At 36.2% G+C, this 22,072-nt stretch overlaps 1 protein-coding gene across 1 annotated transcript; it reads left to right on the top strand.

Moving 5' to 3' along the window:
* Positions 1 to 3,582: 3,582 nt before the first annotated feature.
* On the top strand, positions 3,583 to 4,570 carry LOC143612448 (uncharacterized). The gene has a single exon (XM_077086437.1). It carries the CDS (start codon positions 3,650 to 3,652, stop codon positions 4,433 to 4,435), a length of 786 nt encoding a protein of 261 aa, XP_076942552.1. The 5' UTR covers positions 3,583 to 3,649; the 3' UTR covers positions 4,436 to 4,570.
* Positions 4,571 to 22,072: the final 17,502 nt, after the last annotated feature.

A 22,072-nucleotide genomic window follows, 5' to 3' on the forward strand; every position in this document is an offset into this window, starting at 1 on the left:
GAGCAACCCCATTTTTCACCTTGAATTGGTCAAAATACGGGGACTTTCTTACTTTTCGTGGTATACAGATATATTTGATAACTCAAAAAAAGTTAAAAACTTTTAGGAACTCTTAAAAACAAAATATTTTTTTAACTTTTTTTATATATTAACATTATTTGAGACTTATTTTATCATATTTATAAAAAAATTTTGATTAAATAAATATATCACAAGTTATACATGTGTAAAATTTATGTGATAAAAATTTACATATGTGTAAAAAAACATAGATATGCGAAAAAAAACTAATTTTCATAATTGTAATCGTAAATACATATGTCAAAAGTGATAAAACTACACTTAAATAACATTAACATACAAAATTTTTTATAAAAAACGTTAGTTATTAAGAGTTCGTTCAAGTTCTTAAATAATTTAAGAGTTCTCAAATGATACTGATCTTTTATATATATATATATATAACTTTTACGAAGGTAAACTAAAAAATAAAAGGGGATTCTTTGGTAAAAAAAGGAAAAAAAAAAGAATATATTTTGTAACGTGTAACATTTCATTTTCATGCATACCTCTTGTTACAAAAATATAAACGTTACCAAACAAAAACCATCACTTCCAAACTAGATGAATGAGAGGCCAAGGAATCTAATGGTCACACTTAAGTGAAACTAACCCTAGACTGCTTTATTATTCCCAAATTGCCACTGGTAACTGTTATAAAAAGACTTGCATAAAATGTGTTAGGGCTTTTATCAGTTTATATAGCTCATTAGCTTGTGAGGCCAGATTTGGTTGTGTATGCCAGTTATTCTTTATAAATGGTTATTGAACGTGTGTTAGTTGTTAGTGCTCAAAGTTATCTCAAAATCATATATTAGCTCTTAGTTAGGACCTTGCGAGTGGCGACAAGAAGAAATCATTATTTATATGATCTGATCCATACCGAAAATTTGGATGTCGAGTTAAGAAACATTCAAACATTAATAATAATAATAATAATAATAATCATAATAATATCCCCCGACCCCGCCACCATGTAAATGAGCTGAATGTTCAGTGTACTGTTTAACAGAAAGTTCATTAATATTCATGAACATAAACAATTTTTTTCATTAAACGTACAAACATGAATAGATGTTTCGTACGCTCGTTTACGCTCATGAACATTTGTTTGTGTTTGTCCATTTACGTTCGCTTATATTCGTAAATTTACATTCGTTTATGCTGATTTATATCCTTAAATGTCTGTAAATGTCATTTAAAGTTGTTTATTGCTAATATTATTTAAAAATATGTTTCATTTCCATGTTTTAGAACCTTTGTTTATCAATGATAAGCTCTAATGCTCTATATTATAAAATTTTAAATCATCACTTAGCAAGCTATGTGTTAGTTCCTATTTATTTACATCCGTCTATGTTCTTAAACTGTTATTATAAACAAACAAACAGACAAACGCTAACGAGCAAAGATCGTTTTTCACAACAACGAACATGAAGAAAAACACGTTCGCTTAATTGTTCGTAATCGTTGGTATAATGGTAGAGTTATAAATTATAATCCTCATCATATTATTTAGTGATCAATTTGACAAAGGGTATTTTGGGAAATAAGGTAGAAACAACACAAGAAACAAGAAGGTAAATAAAGAAATAGTTAATGCCGGATATTTAAATGGTGACTCAACGTTCCGAGTCCGTTAAAGCATTTATAAGCCGACAAACGAAGACCGCCTGTTTGTTTGTTGGCTTCCTTCTGATTCTATTATCTTTGGTTTAGAAAACGGCTCGGCTCGGCTTGCTCGCTTCAAGCCGTGGAAACTTCGGATCCTTAAAACTATCTATCCATTTACCATATATTCAAGTGGTTAAGATGTTTCATTTAATATGTTTAAAAAAAAAACAAAAAAAAAACACTAACATGTTTATTTCATTCAATCATTAACGTCTTTAACACAATGACGGACAGTGTTGTAAAAATTCCGATTATGCATCGATTAATTCTCGATTAATCACTGGTTTCCATTTCACTGATAAATTTTGGGCTAGTCGGCTAATTAATCGGTCAACGATCAAATCCAACTAAAATTGGCGGTTTTCGGCTAGATTCTGACAAAAATCAGCGGTTTCCGGCGAGATTTCGACCAAAGTCAGCGGTTTCCAGCGATATTCCAACAAAAACTAGCGGTTTTAAGCGGGGATTCTAGCCAATTTCCGGCCAAGATATGTTTGTGTATGTATAAAATTGAAAATTACATATAAAAATGTGTTCGTGTATATATAAAACTGAAAAATATACATTAAAATCTGATCCGATTAATCGCTAATCACCACCCCACCGCTCGACTACTGACTAGCGATTTTTACAACACTGATGACGGATCAAGGAAAATTTTTCTCACGAGGGTTCATTGTCAAAATTGAAATTCAGGATTATAAGATACATATACCTCTAAAGAAAATTCAAACGGCATGGCCGACCGCTACACCATAAGTGTAAGTCCGCCCCAACTTCAACATACCTTGAATTTCAAGTCTTTTTTATATAACTATTTATTATACGATACTAGGTTAGAATCTTATCATGGCTGATTGGTTCTTTTTAAAACGATATCTGGATATAAAATATGATTGAAAGTGGGTTGGTTAGATGGTCATTAGTTTCTCCATTTTAAACCCGGTTTGTATTAAATAGAAATCAATTTTCTTAGATAGTATATCACAAAAGATGACAGGTGATAAATGAGTTGAGAAGCGAGAAAAGTAGGTTGGGCTCACATAAGTGTGACATGTGAGGTAGATATTTACTTATTTATTAAGTATACATTGTTTTTTTTTTTTTTTGTCAAACAAATTGCTATAGGCGTGTCTTAAAAGAAACTTAATTTGGTACGTTCTTAACTGACAACTATATTGCTTTTACATACATTTTAAAATTTTGGTCGTTAGATTTGAACTTGATGTGTTTCGATACAAATCAGGTAACTTCTTTACATATAGATTCTTCGATGAAGATAAGAATATCGTTATCTTTAAGTGATCAAAGACCATGAGGAAGCCTAGTGTGGGTAGCCATTTCCTTGACGAATCAACAACCAATGTCACCAACGGATCATCGCAGGCTTATGTAAGTTTTAAATATTGTAGTGTCTGGATATCTTGCTAAATCGTGTTAAACGCTTTTAAAGTGAAATATTTCGATGAAGCGTCAGAAAGTTCAATCACATAAATTGGAAGAAACACAACAATGAATATTTACATTTTCTGTTTGTCTATAATATTTACGAAGGATTGATACATAATTATTCCTTTTGTCACTATTATAACCAGTTTAGATGATTAATTACTACAACAAATATTCAATGTATATTATATTGGTTTAGTAATTAATTATGAGTCTTCGATTCGGGTATATAGTATATACCTAGTTGTTGTGAGCCAAGCCAAAAGGTATAATAAAACAAAAAATTGCAAATAATGGAGGAATATATTTAATATTTGTAATATTATTACACACACCATTTCATCAACATTATATATAGTTAAACACACATGCAACCATGAAACTACTTTCCCAACTCCTTCCAAAAACAAACAAATATTTTATATAAAATCAAGTACAAGTTTTCCTCTTTAGCATATTTTGTATAATGACAATCGTAGCATCCGAAACTACGAAATCCGCAACCACTGACACCGCTGCCACCACCAAAACTACCATGAAAACTATGAGAAAATTTGTTGGGGTTCGTCAACGCCCATCGGGAAGATGGGTGGCTGAAATCAAAGACTCATCCCAAAAGGTGAGGTTATGGCTCGGGACTTATGACACCCCTGAAGAAGCGGCTCAAGCATATGACGAGGCAGCTCGAGCCTTAAGAGGTGAACACACAAGAACCAACTTTGCACCTATGAGAGGTGCACTTAGCTTTTCTTCACTAAAAGCTAGGCTAAGCAAGAACTTACAAAGCATCATGGCTCGCACCAACGAAAATAAGTCGTCACCAAAAAGTAGGGTTAGCGATCATTTCACTTTCGCTAGCATATTCAACTTCAAAGGCAATTACCAATATCGAAACCATAACAACGTTGTCAGTGAAATAGAAAAGGCAGTGCAACCTAGTGTGGTCGTGCCATCACAAGTTGTGTCGGACCATGATGTTGCTACAACGTATAATTCATCATGGGAAAACTCAAGTGTGTCGGATTGTAGCAATGAATGGGCAGGGTTTTCGACTATACAACATGGTTTGGACTCAGACGGGTCTGATATCGGTGAAGGTGGCTATTTTGGAGACCAAATGATTGGAGAATGGATAGGTAGCCCTGACACTAGCGATGGTGGTTCGAGAAGTAAAAGGTTTAAGGTTTCTTCGTCGGTTTTGGTTCCTCCAAAGTTTAGTGATCCGATTAACGAGCCGCCTTTTCCATGGTGAGATCGAGTTTGTAATGAAACTAATGGGAAAGTCATGGAAATATGTCATGCACCCTCTTGTGTTACATTCATCATTTCATATGTTGTTTGTCTATGTAAAAAGATGAAATACAACTATGTTTTTTTTTTACCTCTTGATAATATAAATCAAATATTTTAGTAGGCTATTTCAAATTTGAAATTAAAATATATATTGTCAATGGTATAATATAAAGAACTTTGTAATGTTACCCATGTCACCTTTTTAAATATCACATTTTTGTCAACGGATTACAATGAGACAATAATGTAATTATTTATATAGGTTAATTGTTAACCGGCTTCATCATGAACACTAACAAACGAGATTTAGAGAGAAAGAATAATGAACTTCGAAGATGAATACAACTAGAGGTAAGCAAATATGGTATTTCCAGAAACCGGAACAGGGTAGAAACCGGTCCAGGTATGGTCAACAAAAGTCAAGAACCGAGTTAGGAACCAGGTCTGGTATTTGACCGGGTATCCTGGGTTATTATCGGGTTTTGGCCGGGTTAGCTTTGGATTTCGACTGGGTAGAGGTGGAGCCCGTTCCAGTGAGTCTGGGTACATTTTTTCTTAAAAGCTTAAACCTAGTTCGTACCTGTGAGTCGGGTAGAACCGGGTCCGAGTTTTTTCCCACCTTTAAATATTGCCTTCAATAAGTTGTAATATACTAATATAGGTTCGGAAAGCCCATTAAGCTCCACGCCACAAAGGCACAAACACTGCTACAAGCCCGTATCCTTCTTACTTGCCACTAAGCCCATTAGCTTCCATTAATCATCAAATAAGTCCATAACTCCATATGCAAAATACAAAAAACAAGCATAATCATACTTGTGGATACAAATTGAAAGTGTACAAGTTATGAATATGAAACGAATTGTTTTCAGTTTTACACAAAGTTACCATGTTACTAGACTTGTGGGCTTTCTTGTTTATGGGCTTCGAGATTGTTGGGTTGCTGCTATATATGGGCTTAAGAAGTACATAAGAGATTGTTTACAAATTGTTTTGTTTAAATCCATAGTATAGTAACAATCATTTGTACGGTTCTATTTATAAAACTAGGATTGACCCCGTGTGATATACGGGCAGTTAAAAAAATAAAATAAAGTGGAATGTTGTGAATCTATAACAATTAAGAAAATGAGAAAGCTAACATCAATTCATCTTAGTTGAGTTGGTAAGTCACAAACATTTTAAAAACAAGGTAGTGAGTTCAATTCCCATTGATCACATATTTTTCATTTTAACCTTCATGAAGAGGAAGTTGTAAAAATGGAAAATACTAACAAAATCCTATCGAGTAATTTTCAAAATCATTTAGTGTTTTAAGTACTGTACTATATAGAAATGGCCCAACTCTTGTAATTGCCCTTTCGTCTTAGCGAGATGGAAACCTTCATAACGCGTTGTTGTCTCGATCATAATCATAAAAAATGCAAAACTACGCCAATATCGGGTCTTAATCGTAACGGGAACTTCTTTTTAATATAAATAATATTCATGTAATTATATATTATATTGTATAAACAGTATAATATATTGTATATGTCTTAATCGTAACGGGAACTTCTTTTCAATATAAATAATATTCATGTAATTATATATTATATTGTATAAACAGTATAATATATTATATTGTATATACGATATAACAATTGTATAACTAATAGGTTCGTTTAGGATCGCAAGCCTAATAATACTCGATGAGTAAAACTCGGGTTCGAACTCGCTTATAAATTGAGTTGGCCGTAAATTTAAACTTGACATAACATAAATGATATTATAGTGATTATTTGAAAATTTATTTATTTTTTAATTTAAGTTATATAAGGGTACAATATAATTAAAAGTAGTGTCCGTGCAGAGTGCACGACTCTCAGCCGACATCGTTTATGCACCGTCACCCAAAATCCAAAGCCCCTAGAAACTCACGTACATATATAATCAAGGGAAAATTTTCAAAATAGCCTCTTTTATAGAGAGAGTCCTCAAAATAGCTTTTTTTTTTTCAAAATCTTTTAGAATTTTGGACTGGCAAGACGCTTTGGGAAAAGATAAAAATAAAGAGGGAGCATGCCAAATTTCGAAAGAAAGTCAGGTAGGAGACGAGATTTCGGGAAATAATGAAGGTAAAATCCAAATTATTTTGTAATCTTGGAGCAAAAGTTCAAATTTTTCCAAATCTTTTCAAAAAAACCATCTTGAGAGACTGTTTTTTTATGTTTCCTGCATTTCCCGTCCATATTTTCAAATTCTTGGAAAAAGAGATTTTGAAATCTCGTCTTGAGAGACGTATTTAGGATGAATTTGTTCTTAACATACGAGATTCTTTTCTTTCTTCCAACCTTCATGCTACACACACACTTATACATACATACACATACATATATATATAAACATATATATATATATATATAAATTCCGTATATATATGTATGTATGTATATACATATATGTATAGGGTAAGGTTAAAATGAAAACTCATTTGAGTTGTGAAAATCCTATGTAACATCTTTTTTTTTTGTTACATGTAATATATGTTGTAACATTTAATACAAAATATCGAAACATCAAAAAAAAAATGTTTTGCTATTTTTTAACATTTTTTTATTATTTTTATATATGTTTTCAGAAGAGAGAAAAAATTATATTTATATTTACATTTTTTATTCACTTTAATCGTGGACCACAAGATTTAATCATTAATTAAAAACATGTGGTTGAGAATGGGTTTCTAGAGTTTTCACAACTCAAGTGGATTTTCATTTTATACTTAGCCTATATGTATATATGTATGCATATATAGGAGAAGTATAGTTTGAAAACCCTCTTGAGTTGAGAAAACCCGTGAAAACCCTATGTAACATCGTTTTTTTTTTGTAACATGTAATATATGTTGTAACATTTAATACAAAACATCGAAAAACATAAAAAAAATGTTTTGCTATTTTTTTTACATTTTTTTAGTAATTTATATATATGTTTTCAGGAGAAAGAAAGTGTAAGAAAAATTTAACATTTTTTATTAACTTTAATTGTGGACCACAAGATTTAATCTTTAATTAAAAACATGTGGTTGAGAATGTGTTTCTAGAGTTTTCACAACTCAAGTGGGTTTTTATTTTAACATAACACTGCATATATATATATATATATATATATATATATAGATATATGTATGCATACATATATATATAGATATATGTATGCATACATACATATATACATACATAGATAATTTTGTATATATATGTATGTATGTGTGTATATACGGAATTTATATATATATATATATATATATATGTATTTGTATGTATAAGTGTGTGTGTGTGTAGCATGAAGGTTGAAAGAAAGAAAAGAATCTCGTATGTTAAAAACAAATTCATCCTAAATGCGTCTCTCAATACGAGATTTCAAAATCCCTTTTTCCAAAAATTTGAAAATATGGACGGAAAATGTAGGAAACATAAAAAAACAGTCTCTCAATACGGTTTTTTGAATAAAAAAAATTTGGAAAAATTTGAACTTTTGCTCCAAGATTACAAAATAATTTTGACTTTACCTTCATTATTTTCCGAAATCTCGTCTCTTACCTGACTTTCTTTCGAAATTTGGCCTGCTCCCTCTTTATTTTTATCTTTTCCCAAAGTGTCTTGTCAGTCCAAATTCTAAAAGGCCTTGAGAAAAAAATAGCTATTTTGGGAACTCTTTCTCTAAAATGGGCTATTTTGAGAATTTTTCCTATAATCAATATTGCTAGTTTTTGACTTTGTAGTCTTTTTTACATCGTGTTACCTCCTTTTTTTCTTTTCTTTTTTTTTTTGAAATGATGACTTTCTTGTATAACTAGTATTGTTGTTTGTTATCATTAGGTGTTGTTATCGGTAGTTGAATACTTTTTCTGTTATCAGGACCGGCTCTGAAAAAACAAAAAAAGTTTGGGCCGAAGGCGAAAATTTTTTTGGCAAAAACTTTTTAAGCCTTAAATAAAATGAGTATTTTGTTGTGTTTAAACAATTTAATATTGATATGGGCTTACTTTGCTATAATTTACGGCGTGTAAAAAACTTTTGTATAAAAATAGAATTAAACATATCTCATATGAGCCTAGAACTTATAACATTTTGCTTGGAAGTAGTACCCCTTTGCCACTAGATCAAGCTAGTGGTTATGTAACTGAGTTTAAACACCAATTATACATATTGTTTTTAGTAAAAATACATATAATTTAAAAAAGTTTCGGGCATGTATAGCAGTGTGTCGGGCATGTGGCCGTCGACCACCCACCACATCTTATGGTCGGCCCTGTCTGGTATCCCACTTATATACTATGCATGCTATTTACACCTTATACTTTAAACGTTGATGTTTTGTAGACGGTGTGTCGTTCAGTGAAGTCTCTTTATTTTCTGTGATAGTCTGATAGATGAAATATTTACTCATATATCACTCTTCATGAGTCATACTATGAGTGAGGTCTTACAACTTACATGTATGTTTGCTTGTTTGTAACTTACAATATACATTATTATTACTAAAAAAACTAGTTTGGTACCAGTCCAAATATTAAAAACATTGATGACTACTGCTAAGGTGAGTGTTACTACTACCACCATAACTTCTACTATTATTGTATTATTTTTTAATTTCCATTTTGTGACAACATACCTAATCGATGGTTTTGGTTTTTATATTTTAGTTTCGGTTATTATAATTCATTTGTATGTTTGCTAACTATAATTGTTTGGAATAGTTATATTGCTTTGAGCATTCACATCGTATTCTCTATCTCTATCTATATAATTTAATCAAAACATATTTTCCTTTCAAACTTAGTTTAATTTTTAAAGGCCCTCTAACATCCTATTATTTATATCTATTTTTGGCATTCTCACATTAGTTTATTTTATTATTATTTTTCATACACTCATAATAATTTACAGAAATGTAGAAGTAAATAAAAAAAATTAAAAAAAAATTCATACTAACTTTTTTTCATACTATTTCAGAAATTGGATATTGAAGTAAATTAAGTGTTTTTATTGTATTTTAAAGATAAATCAATTTCAGTGAATGGGATATGAATGCTCACATGATAATCTTTTGAGCTAAGCAGACTATTTCAGGTTTTTTCACATTAAGATTGTTATATGAGTAATTTACTCTAAATCTTCTATATAGTTTTTATATTTCAACACATATTATCAACATGTGAAAGAAAGTTTTCTTTTTCTTATTGTTAACATATAAAAAAAAGCTAAATAATATAATTTATTAAGCATTTAAAAAATGTTCAGAATGATGCATCTAGAATATAAATACCAGCCTCATTTGAAGGAATTTAAAAGAAAATAATGTTATTAATAGACATTTAATATTTAATCATTTTTAAACATTTAAAATTAAGTTGAGTGGTCCCCACTACTTGTCCTTGACTCAGAGTCTTATAGGTGAATTTTGAAAAGTCTCAAACTATCACGATAGAACAACCACCTCCAACGGTCTGATCTCCTATTTGTCAATCGTTATTGACCGTACGATCATTTTATGAAAGACAACTAATTACCAACTACTGTTTACCCCTTCAACTTTTCAGAAGTACCCCTAAAAGTTAAAACCTTTTAGGTAAAATCATGTGACTTCTTATTGTTTAATTACATTGTTCAAATAAGAGTTTTATTAGTGTAAGTAAATTTAATTATTTTTGGTATATTGACATTGATAACAAAACTTAGTAGACTTTTTATTTTTTTTGAAAATCTATCATATAATAATAATTATGCAAAAACTAATTAGCTAACACAGGCTTGGGTTCTCCAGTTGAGACTCAAGTTCGAATTCCACTTGTGTCGCTTTTCGGTGGATATTGACAATGAAGGATTTGAGCTAGGCCTTGTGCAAAGATTGTTAGTTCGAACGTTGAGCCCACTCGGGATTGTCGTCCCACCGTGTGTTACGCCAGAGAGCTCTGCTCTTGTGGTGGCACAACGATTGTCAAGTGGCAGTCGGCGATATGGTTTACCGGGGAACGCCCAAGCCAAATTCTGAAGTCAGCGTGGACCCGGTTAAGACAACATAGTCTGGTCAAAATGGGGCATTGGGGCTCTTCAAATTTAAAGAGTGTGACAGCTTAAATAAAGAAAGTCGTCGTTCTAAAAAAACATGGAAGAAAAGGTAACTAGTAAATTCACTAATAAAGTAGTTGTTCATTAGTTGATTCTTTTAAATTAATGTTTCAGAAACTGATTAACAAACGAACAAACAGTAATTTGTAAAGTCTCACTAATACAGTAGGATATGAGAAACGAACATGAGAACAACCATTTTTATATCCTGAGTTAGAAATATTGCTTTTAATATGTAAGCTGTTTGCATCTTACCTTTCTCAGACCCTGCAATAACTTTGCTATTTGTGAGATTTACTGAGTACGATAATGATGATGATGATGAATACCCTGAGCTTTAAAAACACCTTTTAGTAGTATAAGAGCATTCCCTATGGATTCTCTAAATTATTTGAGGAGGTTCTCTATTTTTTAAAGATGGTTAAAAGTGATTATGAGAAGATGAGAGAGAAAATGTTAATGCTCATGGTTAAATTTGGAGAAAAACACTGTTCATCTCTATAATTTGTTAATGTTTTTGAAAATGGTTGTGAGTGAATGAGAGATAAAATGTAATGATAAAAGTATAAAAAATATTATTTAATTGAAAATGAGAGAGAAAAGATGTTGTTTTTAGTTAATTTTAGAGATAAAGATGGAGAATGGACTAAGAATGCTCTAAAACATAAATATAAATAACATAAATTTCTTATGAGAAAAAAAATATACTAATGATAGTAGTAAACTATCTATTATTAACTGTAGCGGTAAAAGGAGAAAGAAAAAAACATAAATATTTCAAAAATCATCGAGAATGTAAATGTTCAATAAACAAATATTTAATTAAATTTGTATGCTAAGATCATATTACACTCATTCATCCAATCTATTACCATGTGAACACAATGTTTAACCAATCAAATTCACATACTGTAACACCCCGACCAAAGGCGGATTATACATCGGGGCGCCACATATTGCTTCATTACTCGCGACACTATTGGTGTCAATATTTATTAATACACATTTTATCGCGCACGCGCAGCGGGGAAAATAAAGAACATAAATCAAACATAAATCAATATATTATAAATTATAACATTCAAACAACATTAACTTGTCTTGATACATTTTAATTCTAGGTCCAAAAGTAAAAAAAAACGTCCTACGTGTCCACAAGCTCCAAAACAGCTACTGCAAACCTGAACATGTGTTAAAATAAACGTCAAACACTTGCGTGTTGGTGAGAAATCAAGTTTAATAGATAATCATAGATAATCACAGTAAATCTGCGCGCAACACGTGTATGTCTAGAGTTTAACAAGGGTGTAATCAGATTGTGATCAAGCCTAAGATAGTTCATAGATCATAGTTCAATCCATGCTCCCAATTGAGCATAAAAACGAGAAAACATCTGTGCAAGTGTAAACAAAGAAAACCGTAAACGATAGGTCTCCCGTGTTCAACTAATGGTACCAACGGAACTGCGGAATAGGCCGAACAAAGCGGTTAATGATACACACATACAAATAAACAGCCAAGTAAACGTCCTCAACACATGGGATACTGCGCGACTAAAGTTCATAAACAAGTTTAAGACTCAAGTTTTGTATGAACACATGAACATCCCAAAGCATTTAAAATAAAAAGGGATTAGATACGAGATAACTCACATGATAAACGATGCGGTGATAGATAAAGCAAGAACCAACTTTAAACAAGCACAAGTTAACCTATAAATAAGATTATTGTTTTAATGATTTGTTTTAAGTCTTGATTATAAGTTAGCATCATTAATAAGTAAATTATAATATATATTACCGGAAAAGCAGGAAGAACAGGAAGGACGACGGAGGCAGAGAGGAAGACGGCAGAGAGCAAGGAGCAAGAGAACAGGAGAGATTAAGTGTTTGTGTGTGATGTGTTAGGAAAAATAATGCTATTATTTATAGAGAAACCCTAGGGAACACAATCCTAGAAAAGGGGAAAAGATCTCAAAAAGCAAAAGATTCCAAAAGCAAAAGATATCAAAAGATATGGCAGCTGCAGGGGGCAAGATAAAGCTGTCAGCGAACAGTAAAAAGGCATGGGCAGTTCAGATAAAGGTACTGGATAAAGCTTGGCAAAAGCAGATCTCAAAAGATAATGTCAGTCACTTTATCTACCAACCAATGGGGTTGGTACGCATGCAGCGCCGAAAGTAACTATTCAGACATAAAGCAGATTAGGTCAACAGCTCAAAAGATAAGACAACACAAAAGCAACGGCTAGATTCAACACAAGAAAACTCAAAGGGTACAGCGCGAGAAGGCTAAGGCGCGAAGGCAAACACAGAAGGTCAAGAGAGCGCGAACGCGAAGGTAGACAAAAACAACCTTAACGCGTCGCGGAAAGAACTATATTTCCATGCGCACTGCGGGAAGAACCACATTTCTTAGCGCGCCGCGGGAGGAACTAAGATTCCTAGCGCGCCGCGGGAAGAACTATAATTCTTCGCGCGTCGAGGGAACTACAAATCCTTAGCGCGTCGCGGGAAGCGTTCGTCTCGCGTAACGCAGGAACAGATGGTCTTCACGCAGGATTCCTTGTAAGGGGTCTGGCGCGTGGAGCTGCGCAGACATCCTTAGGCGGGAAGGAACAAAGGACAAGCAAAGAGTTAGAAGAAAGAGGGAAGCAAGGCTTAAGGGCGGGACGGCGACAAGAGGGAAAAGAAGGCGGAAAGAGAGAAGGAGAGGGACGGGACAGCGGGAAGGAAACGAAAGGCGGGAAGGAAAATACATATTATTATTAAAAATAAAATACAAGTATAAATATTAAATAATAAAAGAGAGATCGGGTCAGAGAAACGGGTACCTGGGTCGGGTCGGATCGGGGCAGATGTCACAGTCTCCCCTACTTTAAGAAATTTCGTCCCGAAATTTATCTCGAAGTAGGTTGCGCAGAGAACAGGTGCGGGTACTTGATCTTCATTTGATCTTCCCTTTCCCATGTAAACTCGGCTCCGCGCTTGGACTCCCAGCGAACTTTCACGATAGGGATACGACTGCGCTTGGTTTGCTTAACCTCGCGATCCATAATCTCAACAGGCTTCTCAATGAAATGCATGGATTCATCAACTTGAACTTCATCAAGTGGAATGTGAAGGTTCTCGTCAGCTAAACACTTCTTGAGATTGGAAACATGGAACGTTGGATGCACATTACTGAGCGCGAGCGGCAGGTCAAGTCTGTAGGCAACTTTTCCCACACGCGCGAGAATCTTGAATGGACCAACATAACGAGGAGCAAGCTTACCCTTCTTCCCAAAGCGGACAACACCTTTCCAAGGCGACACTTTGAGGAGAACAAGATCACCAACTTGAAATTCGAGAGGCTTTCGCCTACGATCTGCGTAACTCTTCTGTCGGCTTCTGGCAGTCAGCAAATGATCACGGATCTTGGCGATTTTATCGGTTGTCTCTTGAACAAGTTCGGGTCCTGTGATTTGAGTTTCACCCACTTCGCTCCAACAAATCGGGGAGCGGCACTTACGACCGTAAAGTGCTTCAAATGGGGCCATACCGATACTGGAATGATAGCTGTTGTTATAAGAAAACTCGATCAAAGGCAGGTGTGAATCCCAATTACCTCCAAAATCAATAACACAAGATCGGAGCATGTCCTCAAGAGTTTGAATAGTTCGCTCAGACTGCCCGTCAGTCTGAGGATGATATGCAGTACTCATGTCCAAGCGAGTTCCTAGCGCAGATTGGAGAGATTTCCAAAAGCGAGATATAAAACGGCCATCGCGATCGGATATGATGCTCAAAGGAGTACCATGGCGGCAGACGATTTCCTTGACATAAAGCTGCGCGAGATACTCAACACGGTAGTTTTCACGAATGGGCAGAAAGTGAGCAGATTTAGTCAATCGATCCACTATTACCCAGATGCTATCATGTTTGCTTGCTGTCAAAGGTAACTTGGTAATAAAGTCCATCGCTATACCTTCCCATTTCCACGTAGGAATTTCTGGTTGTTCGAGCAAACCAGATGGGCGTTGGTGTTCAGCTTTCACTTTAGAACAAGTCAGGCATCTAGCTACGAACACAGCAATATCCTTTTTCATGCCAGGCCACCAATAAGTTATGCGCAAATCCTTGTACATCTTATCAGCGCCGGGATGAATAGAATACCGAGATTTGTGCGCTTCACTCAGGATATCAGCGCGAAGATTCTCATCACAAGGGATCCAGATGCGATTGAGATAGCAGAGAATTCCACTCAGATTAGGGACAAAGAGTGCTTCCGCGCCACACGCTAACTCGGCGCGAAGGTTACCATTACTGATGGATGCGCGCTGCGCGTCACGAATACGCGATTCAAGGTTGCTTTGAATCGGCGCGAAGTGAAGTTGGGTGCGCGGCAAGATACAGTTAAGTTGGCAGGGTTTTCGGCTGAGCGCATCGGCTACCACATTAGCCTTACCAGGATGATACCGGATCTCACAATCGTAATCGCTGATGAGTTCGTTCCATCGGCGTTGCCTCATGTTAAGTTCCTTTTGATCAAAGATATGCTGAAGGCTTTTATGGTCAGTGTAAAGGATACACTTAGTACCATAAAGGTAGTGTCTCCAGATCTTCAAGGCAAAAACAACTGCACCAAGCTCGAGGTCGTGAGTTGTATAATTCTTTTCATGAACCTTAAGTTGCCTTGATGCGTAAGCGATAACCTTGCCTCGTTGCATAAGAACACAACCGAGACCTTGGTTGGATGCATCGCAATACACGACAAAATCATCATTACCCTCAGGTAGCGCAAGAACAGGAGCTTCACACAACAAACGCTTGAGCGTTAGAAAGGCTTCTTCTTGCTTCGAGCCCCAAATATACGGTTTACCTTTGTGCGTCAGAGCTGTTAAAGGCAAAGCGATCTTTGAGAAGTTCGAAATGAAACGCCGGTAATAACCAGCTAAGCCCAGAAAGGAACGGATCTCAGAAGGAGAGGATGGCGTAATCCAGTTCTTGATTGCTTCAATCTTGGATGGGTCGACATGAATACCCATCTTGTTTACAACATGACCAAGAAACTGTACTTCATCAGACCAAAATTCACACTTGGAAAGCTTAGCATAGAGTTGCTCGGCTCTAAGCTTTTGCAATACCAATCGGAGATGTTGCTCATGCTCGGTCTTGGTCTTAGAATACACCAGAACATCATCGATAAACACGATCACGAATTTATCCAAGAAAGGCCTACACACCCGATTCATAAGATCCATGAAAACGGCGGGTGCGTTGGTTAGACCGAAGGACATGACCAAGAATTCAAAATGGCCATAACGAGTACGAAAAGCAGTCTTCGGAACATCTTCATCGCGGATACGCAACTGATGATAACCAGAACGGAGATCGATCTTCGAGAAACAGGAGGCACCTTGGAGTTGATCAAAGAGGTCGTCAATACGCGGTAAGGGATACCGGTTTTTAATGGTGAGTTTGTTCAACTCGCGGTAATCAATACACATGCGAAACGATCCATCTTTCTTTTTAACGAACAACACCGGAGCACCCCAGGGCGAAGAGCTAGGGCGAATGAATCCTTTAGCAGTCAACTCTTGGAGTTGGCTGGCCAATTCTTGCATCTCAGCGGGTGCAAGACGATAAGGAGATTTAGCCACGGGGGAAGCACCAGGGACAAGATCAATACGGAACTCGACTTCACGAGCGGGAGGGATACCAGGAAGATCATCAGGAAAAACTTCAGGAAAATCACGCACAACAGGGATATCGCGAAGCTTCTTTCCTTCATCGGGTTTAACCACATGGGCTAGAAATGCAATACACTTCTTCCGCATGAGTCTTTGGGCTTCGGCGCAAGACATAAGTTTAAGACCACTGGAGGGTTTTTCGCCGTAGATATGAAGGTCACCATTTTCTCGAGGTATGCGAATCAATTTCTTGGCGCAAATAACTTCGGCGCGATTCTTCGAGAGCCAGTCCATACCAATGATAACATCAAAGCTTCCAAGAGGCATAGGGATGAGGTCGATCAGAAAATCGTTTTCGTTAAGGTTAAGCGTGCAATCTTTAATTACCGAGTTTATTAAAACAGTTTCGCCATTAGCCAATTCAACTGAAAAATCTTCTTTTAAGTCATCGCGCGGTCGCGCAAGCTTCTGCTCGAAGGCGCGAGAGATAAAACTTCGATCGGCGCCAGTATCAAAAAGCATAGATGCATAAAATCCGTTAAGCAAAAATGTACCATTAACTACGTCGTTATTCGCTTGCGCTTGGTGCGCGGTTATGTTAAAGGCTCGGCCACGCGTCACTTGGTTCGAAATTTGGTTCACCGGATTCGCTTGAGTAATCTGAACTTGTAGCCTTGGGCACGCGTTCCGGAAATGACTTGGATCACCGCAGTTAAAGCACGATCTGGGTCGTGGGTTTTGGTAAGTTGGCTGTGGGTTCTGCGGGTAAGCTGGTGGTGTTGGCGCAATCGGATTGGAGGGAGGGGTTCTACAGTACTCAACGGAGTGACCTACGCGGCCACATCGGTTACATTGTCGACACGGGACTTGAGGTGGGTGATGAAGTCTACAGGTTGGGCAAAAGGGTTGGTTTCCTGTGTAAGGTTTCTTAGTTGGCGGGGCAGGGAGTGCGGGATTGGTTAAGGCATAGTTGTGGACTGCAGGAGGTGCTGGGTAGGTTGACAGTGGGTTAGGCGCGTAAACTGGGGGTTGATAAATGGGTTGTTGGACAATGGGCGGGTTGGTAAGCGCATAGGCTTGTCTGCGCCTACGTTTCTGGTTATGGTTTGAGGGTTCTGGTTTGGTTTCTGTTGGTTCAGGGACAGTCTTGGTGGGTTTGGTCTTTTCTGTTCCCCGCAGGAACAGGGTTCCTGCTCTGACATGGTTGTCGCTGAGCACAGCGGCCAACTCGATGGCGTCAGAGAGGGTTACTGGGTTTCTGGCCCATACAGAATCTTGAATTTCCATGGGGAGACCCCCAAGGAATTTCTCTATGGCTCGGCGGGAAGGGGTAACAAGGTGAGGGACCAGTAAGCTTAGCTCGTGGAAGCGCGTCGCGTACTCGCGCGCTTCACCGCTGTATTGCTTCAAGTTCCAGAATTCTTCCTCCAGGCGCTTAACTTCGTTGGGAGGGCAGAATTCTCGCGTAAGAATTTCCTTGAATTCCTCCCATGTCATGCTAGAAGCAGCCTCTGCGCCACGCGCATGGGCTACTCCATTCCACCATGTAAGCGCTCTGGATTCCAGGACACTGGAAGCATATAGGGTTCGTCTTTCTGAGGGGCATTGGGTATGGAGGAAAGTGTTTTCAATCTTCTCAAGCCATTGGAGCATCACGGTGGCTCCTTCAAGACCTGTGAACTTCGGAGGGTTACCCGCATTAAAGGACTTAAGGTTATAACTGGAGGTATTAGCATTGTTTTGGCTCAAAGCTTGGGCTATTGCGGCGGCCATTTCCTGGGAACGTTGCTGTCTACGCATGCGCGAGGCTTCTCTTCTCTGGAATCGGCGAGATAGCGGAGGCATTCTATAAAAATTTTAATTTTAGTTAATATCTTGGTTTTAGCGCAAAGTTTTAATCTTATAAAGCTTGGTTTCACGGAGTTAGATACTATCAAAAGTTAAAGTAAAATAAATGATCCTAAATGCAGACTTAATAAAGGTAACAAATTCGAATCAAGAACCGACAATTCACGTATCACCATGACTTTCTGAATTCCCGATTTAAAATATACGAGCAAACGAGTATTGGAGATTGACGATTCATGTATCACCATGACTTTTCAATCCTCAATATAAAACATACAAGAAAATGAGTATTGGAGGTTGACAATTCATGTATCACCATGACTTTTCAAGTCTCCAACCTCAGAACATAATCGTAAATGGAAATTGAAAATCAACTATTCATGTATCACCATGACTTTTCGGATTTTCAACCCCAACAAACGAATATGTAAGTAAAATCAATAAAAATCGAAATTCAACAAAAGTCGAAATATCGCGGAATAAAATCATATACTGCGCAAGCGCGAGCATATTCATAAATAACGAGTAATTAACAATAAGCGCGCAAACATGAGATTTCTCTCATGCGCGAGAAGAGACTCTTAGGTATTCTAGGCCGTTACGTCTAACCACCTATCCTAAAGTCAACGAGCTCTGATACCAATCTGTAACACCCCGACCAAAGGCGGATTATACATCGGGGCGCCACATATTGCTTCATTACTCGCGACACTATTGGTGTCAATATTTATTAATACACATTTTATCGCGCACGCGCAGCGGGGAAAATAAAGAACATAAATCAAACATAAATCAATATATTATAAATTATAACATTCAAACAACATTAACTTGTCTTGATACATTTTAATTCTAGGTCCAAAAGTAAAAAAAAACGTCCTACGTGTCCACAAGCTCCAAAACAGCTACTGCAAACCTGAACATGTGTTAAAATAAACGTCAAACACTTGCGTGTTGGTGAGAAATCAAGTTTAATAGATAATCATAGATAATCACAGTAAATCTGCGCGCAACACGTGTATGTCTAGAGTTTAACAAGGGTGTAATCAGATTGTGATCAAGCCTAAGATAGTTCATAGATCATAGTTCAATCCATGCTCCCAATTGAGCATAAAAACGAGAAAACATCTGTGCAAGTGTAAACAAAGAAAACCGTAAACGATAGGTCTCCCGTGTTCAACTAATGGTACCAACGGAACTGCGGAATAGGCCGAACAAAGCGGTTAATGATACACACATACAAATAAACAGCCAAGTAAACGTCCTCAACACATGGGATACTGCGCGACTAAAGTTCATAAACAAGTTTAAGACTCAAGTTTTGTATGAACACATGAACATCCCAAAGCATTTAAAATAAAAAGGGATTAGATACGAGATAACTCACATGATAAACGATGCGGTGATAGATAAAGCAAGAACCAACTTTAAACAAGCACAAGTTAACCTATAAATAAGATTATTGTTTTAATGATTTGTTTTAAGTCTTGATTATAAGTTAGCATCATTAATAAGTAAATTATAATATATATTACCGGAAAAGCAGGAAGAACAGGAAGGACGACGGAGGCAGAGAGGAAGACGGCAGAGAGCAAGGAGCAAGAGAACATGAGAGATTAAGTGTTTGTGTGTGATGTGTTAGGAAAAATAATGCTATTATTTATAGAGAAACCCTAGGGAACACAATCCTAGAAAAGGGGAAAAGATCTCAAAAAGCAAAAGATTCCAAAAGCAAAAGATATCAAAAGATATGGCAGCTGCAGGGGGCAAGATAAAGCTGTCAGCGAACAGTAAAAAGGCATGGGCAGTTCAGATAAAGGTACTGGATAAAGCTTGGCAAAAGCAGATCTCAAAAGATAATGTCAGTCACTTTATCTACCAACCAATGGGGTTGGTACGCATGCAGCGCCGAAAGTAACTATTCAGACATAAAGCAGATTAGGTCAACAGCTCAAAAGATAAGACAACACAAAAGCAACGGCTAGATTCAACACAAGAAAACTCAAAGGGTACAGCGCGAGAAGGCTAAGGCGCGAAGGCAAACACAGAAGGTCAAGAGAGCGCGAACGCGAAGGTAGACAAAAACAACCTTAACGCGTCGCGGAAAGAACTATATTTCCATGCGCACTGCGGGAAGAACCACATTTCTTAGCGCGCCGCGGGAGGAACTAAGATTCCTAGCGCGCCGCGGGAAGAACTATAATTCTTCGCGCGTCGAGGGAACTACAAATCCTTAGCGCGTCGCGGGAAGCGTTCGTCTCGCGTAACGCAGGAACAGATGGTCTTCACGCAGGATTCCTTGTAAGGGGTCTGGCGCGTGGAGCTGCGCAGACATCCTTAGGCGGGAAGGAACAAAGGACAAGCAAAGAGTTAGAAGAAAGAGGGAAGCAAGGCTTAAGGGCGGGACGGCGACAAGAGGGAAAAGAAGGCGGAAAGAGAGAAGGAGAGGGACGGGACAGCGGGAAGGAAACGAAAGGCGGGAAGGAAAATACATATTATTATTAAAAATAAAATACAAGTATAAATATTAAATAATAAAAGAGAGATCGGGTCAGAGAAACGGGTACCTGGGTCGGGTCGGATCGGGGCAGATGTCACACATACTACATAATCAAATTCATATGATGGGATTAGATTACACACATTCACCCATATGAACACAATCTTGATTCTTGAAGTGCAAGTTGAGGGTAAATAAAGCAAGTCCCATATCATCAAGGACCAATATTGTCAACTTATAAACTTTAAAGGATCTATATATTAAGTTATCACTTATTCCACACTTATAATCACAAACACCAAAAACCTATGCATTAACAACTTGTACATTGTGCATTAAAAATTGTACACTCCCCTAAAACTTAATATTTTACTCTTATTATTATCACAATCCTTTCATAAAGTGAATGTTGGAGCTTGTGACTTGCTTCTGACATTATAGTGGTATTCGAAGCAGAAGAAAGAAGCATTTTTTTTAATTATTATTATTATTATTATTATTATTATTATTACTATTAATAATATTAATATTTGAATGCAATTATCCTTCACTCAGTTGAAAGCTTCAAGATTGATCATCTTGCTGGTAAAAATCCAAACTTTTTTAATTTAACTTCAATTTTCTTCATGATTCTTGATCTTGTTGATTACCCTTTTTGAATTATGCATTTGACCGTTGGGTTTTTTATTTATTATGCATTTAATGGTTAATTTATTGTTAAGATTATTTTTTGATGTTGTTTTTTCAGATTAATCTTTATTTCTTTAAAAATGATAGTTTTGATTCTAATCTTTGGGGAAAAATTGTTTCTTGATGTGTTTTAGGATCAAATATTTTGTGGGTATTTGACTGTCTTTCAAAGTCAACATTTTTTCTTCAAGATTTTACATGTAGTTCAGTAGTTGTGCTTTAATTTGGGGGTTTTTAATTTTAATTCAAATCTTTGATGGTTTTCCCCAAATTCAAAATTGCATGAAACTATTTTTTTTTGGGGGGGGGGGGGGGGGGTGGATATTGTTTAATTTATCAAACACCTGGTGGGCATATTTCAAATTTGCTTGAAACTAGTTTTTTTTTTTTAATAATTTTTGGGGAAATATTGTTTATTTATCAAACACCTAGTGGGCATCTTTCAAATTATTGTTTTTGAAAAAATAGTGTTTAATGTCTAAAATCTGTAAATATTTAGTCTTTGACTGTACCCTGTTAAGTAGAAAAAACTGTGTTTTTGAAGCTTAAAACTGGCATTTCTTCAGTACAAAGCAACAATTTTCAAATTATGTTCAAATTATGCATTAAGAACTTGTAAATTATTCTGTGATATAAAAGGGCTAACCTTAATCTTTGATGGATGTTACATTATTATCTTTAAAATTGGTAGTTGTATCAAGTTTATGCTTTCTTTATTGGGAAAGCTTTGTTTTTTAGCATAAAGTTCAAATTTTTTGAGTGAAGATGAGTTTAA

Source organism: Bidens hawaiensis, unplaced genomic scaffold, assembly GCF_021521415.1.
Source record: "Bidens hawaiensis isolate Kalapana, Puna unplaced genomic scaffold, B.hawaiensis_p1.1 tig00002236_1, whole genome shotgun sequence".
NCBI lineage: Eukaryota > Viridiplantae > Streptophyta > Magnoliopsida > Asterales > Asteraceae > Bidens > Bidens hawaiensis.